The sequence below is a fragment of the Solanum lycopersicum genome, chromosome 6 (genome assembly GCF_036512215.1).
Source record: "Solanum lycopersicum chromosome 6, SLM_r2.1".
Taxonomy (NCBI): Eukaryota; Viridiplantae; Streptophyta; class Magnoliopsida; order Solanales; family Solanaceae; genus Solanum; species Solanum lycopersicum.
In genome coordinates, this window is record NC_090805.1 from 48161707 (window position 1) to 48172984 (window position 11278).

At 28.3% G+C, this 11278-nt stretch overlaps 1 protein-coding gene across 1 annotated transcript; it reads right to left on the reverse strand.

Moving 5' to 3' along the window:
* Window positions 1-5192: 5192 nt before the first annotated feature.
* LOC101261718 (protein FAF-like, chloroplastic) lies at window positions 5193-7193 on the reverse strand. Its single transcript, XM_004241306.4, has 2 exons — window positions 7061-7193; window positions 5193-6960 (listed from the first exon to the last, which is right to left on the reverse strand). The coding sequence occupies exon 2, from the start codon at window positions 6901-6903 to the stop codon at window positions 5602-5604; it is 1302 nt and encodes a 433-aa protein (XP_004241354.1). The 5' UTR covers window positions 6904-6960; window positions 7061-7193; the 3' UTR covers window positions 5193-5601.
* Between the last annotated feature and the right edge of the window lie 4085 nt (window positions 7194-11278).

Sequence of the window (11278 nt, forward strand, 5' to 3'; positions counted from 1 at the left end):
ACTTTTCCCTTTTTTTCACCCTTAATAACAAGTGGTATACATTGCCAACTGGATCCAAACAAACGCAGATGGAAATTGGGCCCAGAGTAACTTCTGTTGCTCATCTAAAGTAAAAGTAAAAATTTAAAGAATCATGTAATATTTAAAAAAAGTAGGGAAAATTGGAGAATACAAAAATTATAGTTGTATATTTAAGTTATTTTTCTAAAGTAAAATATCAGGCCCGTTTACTACAATGAGCCCACCTCTTCTATTGGACTATTAGCTGGGCTTTTTCAAGCTGTAGTGCACAAAGGTGTCCTGGCCCATACAGCAATTAGGTACCCATATTGAAAGCAAGTAAATTTAAATTCACGTATACAATATTCCCAACAAGAGTATGTCATTCTTGAGATTTTTAGTTAAGTATATATATATATTATCAATAATGTCATCGAATTTTAAATGGAAAAATTGTATAAAATAGCAAACTGATAACCTAAATTAAATAGAATAGCTAGGGTTTGATTTAATTGTGCTCCATAGCAAACATTATCTAAAATTTGCCAGCATCTCTCTCCCAGGAATCTCGCTCGCCACTCTCCATTCTCGCTTGCCTCTCTCGCTTTATTCACAGAAGTGTATAATTCTGTTTCTGTTTTGTATAAAGTGAGAGAAAATTGTATATACACATGCAAAAATGTATATCTTCGTGTTATACACTTAATTATACAATTTACAAACATTTTACTTCAAAAATTACAGAGAAAAAGGTCAACGAATTATACAATTGCGAATTATACAATTGCAGTGAAATACAATTTTCTCTAGCTTTATACAACAGAAGTGTATATATTGTGTTTCTGTTTTTGTATAAAGCGAGAAAAACATATATCTTTTTGCTATAAACTTATAATTATGCATACATTTTAATTCGATTCAACTATATGCAAAACAAATTATACAATTGCAGCGAAATAGGCCAGCGAATTATACAATTTATGTCAGCGAATTATACAATTTAGGCCAGTGAATTATACACTTGTATATGTATAGCGAATTATACAGTTTTTATGTTTGCTATGGAGCACAATTATGCAAAGTTTGTTATATTATACAAATATGAATTTTTTGTTTGCTATATGTGAAAGTTGCCCATTTTAAATTTACCCATAGCCCAATTATAGCCAAAACATTATTAATGATAATCTAAAACTTCTAACTTTTCGTGATCATAAATCAAATATTTCTTTGATTTTCATGATTCCTTTTTCAATTGCTAGCGCTAATTGGATCTTCATCATTCCTTTTTCCTCTTTAGCTTTATAAAAGAAAAAAAATGTAGGTTAAAAGAATCCCACTCAGTCAACATAGCTCTAGTTGGACCTCTATCGGCCTTACGACCATTGAACATAAGTTGAAATGATTTAAAATTAGAAGTTTATTAGGATACGTAATTTAAAATTCTTAAATTATATTTTATTAGTCATAAACATGAAAAATTACGACTTGTATGAACCATCAAAACTTCTCTAACTCTTTTACAATTTCACCAAATAAACAAATTATAGTACATAAATAAGATATCAAAATATTCTAACACGCGATTCTTAATCGTTGATCTCCCTTTTCTCTTATAAATAATATTTATAATTACGTGCTTATACAACCTCTTATATATACATGATTTTAAGTCAAACGTTGATAGTCAAAAGTTAAAATTGGGTCCTAAATCCTATAGCCGAGTGCCTATTAATTTTATCTTTAGCTTTAAACACACACACACAAAAAAAAAAGAAAAAAAAATTATAGGTTCGTTAACATTAAAGAAGTATGCACAATATTTAAAAGGAAAAATTAGTGTACATTTATTAAATAAAAATAGTTTCATAACTAATATCTTATATTTTGTTAATTTTTTAATAGATATGATAAGAACTAAATGACATTTAAAATTTTAACTCCACTGGTCAAGCAGAATTCGAACATAAATTTAATAGGCAAGTATTTTGTCTTCCTATCCATATAAATCCTTCCCGATCTCGTATTAGTTATCTACTTTTCTTTTAAATGTTTTTCTTTTAAGAAATTAAAAGATAATTTACTAAAATTTTTTTAATTTTTTTTTGAAACTTCATAATTTAATTATTTATATTTTCAAAAGGAATTAATTGACTAATTATTAAAGTAAAATAAGGAAAAGGTAATTAAATCTCACTCTATGAATTGACAAATAATTTAATTACTTTTCACAATATGGACAATTAATTAATATGAGACAAAAGAAAAAGAAAGTATAACTTATGTCAAAGTCATATCAAATTTTAATATATAGTTTAATACTTAATGCGTGTACCTTTCAAATACGTACCATTATAGCAAATTAAAACACGTATATCATGTGTCTAATAGACACGAAGAGAATGTATTTAATTAGTTATATGATGAAGAGAGATAAATATCCCTAACTTTCCTTGACAAAACCTTAAACAATGGATTATGTTGTTTCCAAAAACAAGATCAAATAGACAGACAAGACTCTTGGTGAAATTCCATTGGTTGAAAATTGAAATGACAAAAAGGAGAAAATGATGAAAAGAAAGCATTCACACACTTGATTCTAGCTAGTGACAAATAGAGACATGACCCTTCACCAAGTCATAAAATTTTAACTCATGAGATTTTGTCTATCTTCTAGCATTATCAACCTAAAATATAAGGGCTTCATAAAGATGAATGAGTGTATATATGACTCAATTATGTTTCAAGAATGCGGTATAGTAAATAAAATTGTTTTCTCTTAAGTAGAAATTTTAAATTTTAATTTTGGATGTGATTTCTTTTATTGGGAGCGTTTTTCATACTTCGCGAGATTCCAAATTAGTCTAGCTACAATTTATGTACTGGACCTCAGATGAATTTTTATCTTGAGAAAAAAGGATAAATATACCTCAAACTATTGTAAATGATATGCAAATATCTTTCGTCATACTTTTGCCCCTGTTGTCCAAAAACTAGAGTGCATATGCCCTTCTCTTTAGCGAAAGACTAAAGAGGAACACGTGGAGCAATCTTATCCATCTATACGATATCGGGTCAGTGGATATTTAAGATTATTATGACACGTGTATTTTTGTTAGTATAAAGGGTATATATACTTTAACTTTTAGACGGCAGGGACACCAATGCACGTCATTTACGATAGTTCGACGATATATTTATCCTTTCTCTTTTATTTTTATTTTTTAGAGAAGAGACTCCATTAATTAAAGCCCCCTTTTCCTTTTTGATTTTTTAAAAATAATTGAAGCAATAAAAATTACTTGCAAAAGGTTAATGCAACGCAGTGGTGTTGCGATTGGAATTTAAAGAAATTATTGTAGTATTGTTTGCGCTCCCGTACGTTATTACTATAACAAATACAAAGCTTCATTCCTCGTCAAGCTAAAATATTATATGAGTAATTTATACATATTTATTAGAAAAAATAAGCAATAAATTTGCTCGACTATTTATGTAAAGATTCCTTGATTTAAATTTTAATGAGATAATAATTTTCATTGGCAAATTTCCAAAAATGAATTCCTTGTGAAATTTATACACAAACGACATATATATAAACTCATTTCAAACTTCAATTTTTTTAAAATAATATTTTGTCCAAACAGCTATACCATGCATGTAAAATGATATTGATAATTTTTGAGGGTGATGAAGAAAATATTATTTTAAGAAAAGATTGTTAATTTTTTAAGTGGTGCTATATTAGGAAAAATGGGATAAGGCACTTGAGGAAAATGACTCTTTAAAAAAGAATTATTATTAGTGAAACAAATGAGACCAAATGTTATGGATAGAGAGCATATGGTTCTGTCCACTATCCATTTCATCTTTATAACACAGCTCTCCACATCACCTCTTGGCCTCACTGATCAGAATAATTCTAGGATGGAATAAGTTTATAAAATTTGAATTTTAAAAAAAATATTTAAATGTATATTTTCAGAAAAGATGAGTGTGACAGAATCTAAGAAAATACCATCATTAAAGATGGAATAAAATTTAAAGATTAGTTTAACATAAGAATCTCTCTAAGTATAGTTCCCACTATGATCAAGATTAGAATGGGACAGTAGTGCATCCAGTAGAATATATGTGTATTTGTAAGTATTATGTAAATTGAGAGTAGCCTAAGAATTAATTTTTACGGTAGAGTCAGAATTTAAAATTTATAAATTTTTAAAGTTTATATCACAAATCGTGAAGCTAATAATACGTATCTTTAATTTTATTTGCCTCACAAATTAGTCCTTTAGGCTAAGCTATCATTGAGTCAGAACTAAGCATACCATCTGAACAAAAAATATAAGAAAATACGTGAACTCGCGTATTATATTGTAAATCTGTCCTAACTATAGTATAATTTGGAATCTTATAATCGTGATATACTTCAAGAGAATCATTTATATGCAAAGAATACAAGAAATCACGTCAATTCCGAATATGGAGTTGTGGATCCCTCTTCTTCTTTTTTTCTCTCTCTCTTTGAGATTCTTTTTTTGTATGTTTGTGAATTGCGTGATGTATATTAAAAGGACAACCGTAGAGCTCTAATACAATACTTTTTTAATATATATTTATATATATATATATATATATATATATATATATATATATATGATATGCTGTTACCCATACAAAAAGCTTGTGATGCTGAAGTATTTGGGAACATAGTTGAAGGATTACCAAGTAGAGCTAGATCATGCTACAACTTGATTGTGATAATGACTAAGACCTATTTAGAATTTGAACGGTCAGATATTAAGTTCGAAATACTAATATATATTCATTCGATTCAAAATTTATTACTTGAAATTAAGCCAAAATTACTTAAATTTGGATGAATCTACAACATGTACATTCTTGAATTGTAAGGACCAGATGGGAAACGATATGCAATTCAAATTCAAGAGAAATGGTTATACTAACGGAAGTTAATTAGGTTATATGTATCGATAATTATTAAAAGCTTGTATTTGTATTAATTAGAATTGTGTAACGTAATTAGCTGTGACAGATAATTTATCTTGCTTTCATGTTATCAAGTTATTCTTTTAAATAAATTCTATATAATGATGAGTTTAAGTTCTACATATTATAGGTATCGAGTATCATTAGAAATAATTCAGAATAACAAAAAGTTAAGTAGAAAGTAAGGGAAAAAACAAAGGAAATTCCCATTTGATAATGAGATAGACAAATAAACAGACATGACACACCACCAAGTCAAACTTGGCTCATAATATATAGTTTTGTCTAATCTTAATAAAATGAACTCCCCTATGTTTTCCTTGTTCAAATCCTCTAAAATCAAAGACATTGATAGTTAATCTCTCTCTCTGTTTATTTTGGCTAAAGGAAACTCTTTTTCAACAAAAGAGTAAAAACTACTAGACTTAAAAACTTACAAAGAGAGGAAAAATTACATTACATATTATATTATAGTATGTTACCCCATTTATTTGTGATATACTATACTTATATAAGCTTATATGTTATGATCTTTTTTCTAATTAATTAAATTAAACATTAGGATTAGACAAGTAATGATGATGATGATGATTAGGATGTTGCAATGCAATAAGGCTCCCAAATGAGTAGAGACTTCCTCTGCTCTTTGCATCCTTTCAACATAGGCACCAAATAATTGATGTTCCCTTTGTTTTCTCTCATTAACACCAAATCTTGCTGCTCTGCTATCTTCGTTGTACTTTTGGCTATGGGATTTTTCTTCCAGAAATAGTTATAAGCATTGAATGGAGATGCTTCAGGTGTGAGTAGATGAGTAGAGAGTGGTTGCGGGATGATTGGGGCTATTACATCTTCGTCTTCAATCAATTTAATTGCGTTGTTGTGGATCATGTTAGGATATTTCTTATTCTTTTCCTCTAGGCTTACTCCCATGAGTTGTTTCATCATCAATGTTGATGTGTTCACATTCATTCTCCCATTTGACAATCTTGATTTTTGCTCGAGCACAATTTGCATCCCTTTCGTATCATTTCCTTTTCCATCATCGCGATCAGGTTCATTGTGTTCGAGTTCTTGATGTACATTAATATCCTCTGTTTCAATTTCTGATGAAGTGGTGATTAAGGTGAGAAGAAGACGACCATCAACGCGTTCAACGCGAAAATGGTTCTGAGGAGGAACAGAGACAGCTTCAAGAATCAATCTTCCATCCTGCCTGTGAGATTGCATATGAACAGAGGGCTTATTATCCTCTGCAGCCAAGGAAGAAATAGTTGGAGGAAATGATTTTGGAAGAAGAGGAGATGATGATTTTTTGTTATGATGAAACTTAACAACAGGAAATTCCTCAAATGTTTGAGGGGACAATTCTTCTTTTACTTGTTGTTGTTTCTGAAGATGATGATGATGATGATCAAGGCTAATAATTTCAGAACCAGTTTCTGATCCAAGACTTTCAGTACAAATTTCAAGACTTTTATCAGTCAAAGAGCTAGATGATTTTTTCAAGAGAGGATGAATATAAGGTGGTGGAAGTGTGGATGATTCTTCATTCTTTTGATTTAAAATTGAACTCCAAACATCATTTGATGTCTTGTTACCACCATTTTGAATTGACCTCCAAATCTCATCTTGTCCAAGAACATCAAGTTCTTTTGATGAAGCAATTTTCTTCATAGGAGAGAAACCATTTTGTGATAGCCATTTTTTTGATGACATATCAGCTGAAAGAGTTCTCCTAATTGAACCAGCTACACCTTTGTTTCTTTTTTCAGTGTCTGTTCCAAGAATAGACACTATGCCTTGTTTCACTATCCCCATCTTAGTTGGGGGTAGTGGTGGGGGTAGTGGGATACTAAGTTGTTGTGCCTCTTTTGCCATCTTGATGCTCATAGTAGGAAAGATTAAAACTTGAGTCGAGTTGAGTCAAATTTAGCTTGTTTTTTTCTTCTGAAAAAGAAAAATAGGACAAAGTTATGATATATGATTTATATGAACAAAACTTCAAGTTGTAATAATATACATAAAGAAGTGTGTTAGTTATAATTACCTTAAGCAAACAACAACATCCAAATGAGGGATGCTAGTTGAAAGCTAAGAGAGGGAATTAAATTCAATTGTGAAGATGATTTTTATTTTTTGAGGAGATATTGCTATTGAAATAAGATGTTTTGATGGCAATTACAAGGAATGGGGGTGTCAGGGTCTTTATAAGAGTCCAGAAAGGCTATGGAACCGTGTGTAAGGGACCCACCATGCAAAAATACTCTTATTTTTTCTTTGTCCGATACTCATTTCTAGTCTCTAACTAATTCAAATTCACATAGATTATCAAAAAGGAACACGTGTATCCTATCAATATTTCTTTAATTCAAACGATTCAATTCTAAAAATCTTTAATTAACGACGAAAGAGCACGGTAATTTTTCAATGATTTGCAACTTTGCATAAAGCTTATTTTTCCTTCACCACCCTCTTCTTTCACACTGTTAATTAATTAGTGGAGTAGTATTCTTTTCATCCCACAACTTTCTTTTTATTAAAAATGAATATGTTAATTAATCATGCTCAGCATGAGGTAAAACTGATGCTCAGTCGCAATATTTATACTTTGTTAATTACTTAACTAATTAATAAGATTTTAGTTTTGATGCATATACATGAAAAATAAAGTTTCATCTTCATCTATCTAAATTAAAATTATGGAAAAAGAAATTACTGTGCAGAAAAATTAAATACTCATGAATAATTGTGAATACATACTTGGAATACTGGAGGATGAAAAATAATCCATATATTTATTTTGTTATGTACGCAAGGGTAAGTAGTGTCTCTTGTGTGTCTAATTAGATGAAATACCAGAGTTGGATTCACCAAGATTTATACAGTATCTTTTTTTAATTTTAAAGTTTTTAATAACATAACTATTAAATTGGAGTATAAATTTATGATAGTTGCTGCCGTAAAATGATATAAATACTTTTTCAAAATGTTGTCAAATTCGTGTTGATTATTTAAAAAATATAGTATATTGAAAAAATTCGACACATATCTAACGAGATTTTTATAGATTCTGAGCAGCCTAAGTACACACCATTCAATTTTGAGTACATGAGAAGTACTGAAGAAGAAATTTCCATGGTACACATATTGATTTCTCCAGCCATGATTCTTCTGGTAAGTTTACTAAGTTAAAAATGTACCCATTGGAGAATGTTGTGAAAGCTACTTTTTTCACTTCATAAAATATTTTACCAATTTAATTATTCTCTTTCCTTCTGTATTTTATTTTTTTTCACTTTTTCGACAGTTGGCTTTACACTTTTGCCTTTTCTCTAAATAAACTACAATTTAAATGGCATGTATTACCGTCATAATTTTCTTTTTGCACTATAGTTTTAGTTTTATTACCCCACACGTATTCGGAGAATAGCGATTATGGATTTTCTTTGTTTAGATTTACGAAAAAAAAGAAGAAGAAATAATATTAATGATAATAATATACTCTAGTTATGTACATATTTATTATACTATAATAAATAATTATTAGTGATATTTAATTTTTAATTATTGCTAAATATATATTTTTAGCGATAATTGTAATTTCTTGTATATGTTCCTAAAAATTTTAGCGATATTTGTTCTAATGACACTTAACTAATACTGATAAAGACTTTAATATTCTTTATTAATGTCAATATTTAATATCGCTAAAAGTTATTTTAATTGTAGTGTCAATGATAACTTTGATGATTTTTTTATTTTTTTTTTAGCTTTGATGATTAAATTCTTCATTTTAGTGGTAGTTAGTAATATATAGATTAAGTTTTTTGTAAATTCACTTAATTTTTTTAAAATAAAAGTCGTGTTATAAGCTAATATAAATAGTATATAGATTAATAATGCATGGAAAAAAAAGTGAAGGTTGGATCAGCAGAGCATTTAGAGAAAGGAAAATAGATAAAAGTGTTTGTACAAATATGGAAAAAGTGAGAAAGAGATGGTGATTGGACGAGGCAAATGGCTTAAGGAGGAAGCAAAGGCATATCGCACCATCATTGGCCGCTACATAAAACCCTATCATCACTATATATAAAGTTGCTTCATCTAATTAGAATCATTCAAACAACATCAACTATCACAATCGGAGGAGCTAGAATTTAAAATTTATGAATTTAAAATTTCAATCTCTTTTAAGTTATCGAATTTTAAATTAATAATCTGTTCATATTCCATGAGCTTCTTACTACAAATTCAAACCTTGAATTTGTAATCAACACGTAGGCTCTACCTTGATTAACAACGACAACTTGCCAAATATAACTTCACAGGAGAGTGAAACTTGAGGAGGATATAACATGCACAAATTTCACCTCTAACTTATAAAGATAAAAAGAAATTATTTTCAAAAAGTCCTGCGACTCAAGTAACATGTATCACATATTAGCATCATCACTTGTCACCGTATAATAAATAGTGTTTATTAGCCAATACTACTTACAATGCATATGTATAATTAAGAGTAACCAAATGAATCACCCCATAACAATAATGAATATAAGGAAAAATGATACTCCTTATTGTCCACTTATTTATTTAGACACTTAACTTAAAGATATAATTACTATTTTTAAAGAAGTTATTTTCGATATATATTATAATATCGTGTAATTATTATTTTTTTCAAAATAGCAAAACCAAATAAATTAAAAGCCACAATGATGGAAAATTAACTGCAAGAGTAGAGGAACAATTCATATATACAAAGTATTGTTACTATTGATTGATCTGTGACACTATAAATACATTTTATATATATATATATATATTATATTTTATTTGAATCATGCATTGTATGGATACTAATTACTATACTATACAGAATACATGTCCATATCATATATATATATATATATATTTTTTATTTTTTTTTAAGAGACTGATCTTGTCGTATCTTTTCGTTTGTCTCAGTCTTTCATTTTTTTGCCTATTTCTTTACTGATGTATACGTACACGTACAAAAATTGACATATTTAGCTAAATATATGTAGCCTGTTAATTTCATGCTAAAAGTTGGTGATGTTGATTTAATTGGATCGAATCTTATCTATATTACCAGTGGATGCACCCATAACTTTCAGCTCACATAAAACGTGTGTGAAACAAAATTAAACACGTCACCACACATATATTATATATTGTCTATACCCTAAATTAATTGATTTTAAGAGTATATATACAATGTATATAATGTAGCGTCAGCTACGAGATCATCTTCAACGAATAAAAAATGCGTTAGAATCTGACTTTCAGGTGGTATTCTCTACTATCGATTGAGTAAATGATATTAATAAGGGAAAAAGGTTTGAAAGATATTTTAATTTTGATTGAAATTATTATTATGATATTAAATTTTATTAATTTTTTTTATTTATTTGTACTATTTAATAGTGTATTTTAAATGTGTATATATATGTATGTTCACGTAGATACATTACTATTTATAATTATGCAATATTTTTTAAATCCAGATGAACACATATATACCTATAAAATACATTATTAAATAGTGCAAGGAGTGAAAGATCTTTTCCAATATTTAATATTGTTATAATAATTTCAATTAAAGTTCAAATATATATTAGACCTTTTTCCTTATTACTAATTACATATTTTAGCTAAATAGAGGCGCAACATATTTTCACATAGGTTAATTTAGTAAAATCCTTAAGAAAGTAGATGTCATTTTGTTAGCTTTGTTTCAATAGATATCCCTTTTCTCAAACAATCGATTGATATTTTTTTAAAAAAAATCAATGTTATTACATTGATATTACGATAAAAAAAAAAAATTGAGGATAGACTAGTAGTCCATCATAGTTAGCAACAATTTTAATTTCGATCCGATTACAGAAAAAATTAGGAACAAAGGGCTTTAATTTTATCTAATTTCACCCGACTCTTTAATATGATCTAATTAAGAATGCTTTAAAATTATTTATAACCTAAATTGAGGGAATTATATTCAAGATTATTGTTTACCTTTTATCCAATAATTTTGGAAAGTAATAAGCTAATTAATATAATGGATAATTGATGTGACTAATTGTATATGTATAATTAATAAAAGAGAAAAGGAAGAATATAATAAAATGGGATCACTTAGTATTCATGAATTCCAGCATGAATTACTATAAATAGAAAATTCATGGGTGGTGGAATTGCTAGGGACATCTCTTCCTATGAAATAATTACCACCATAACATAA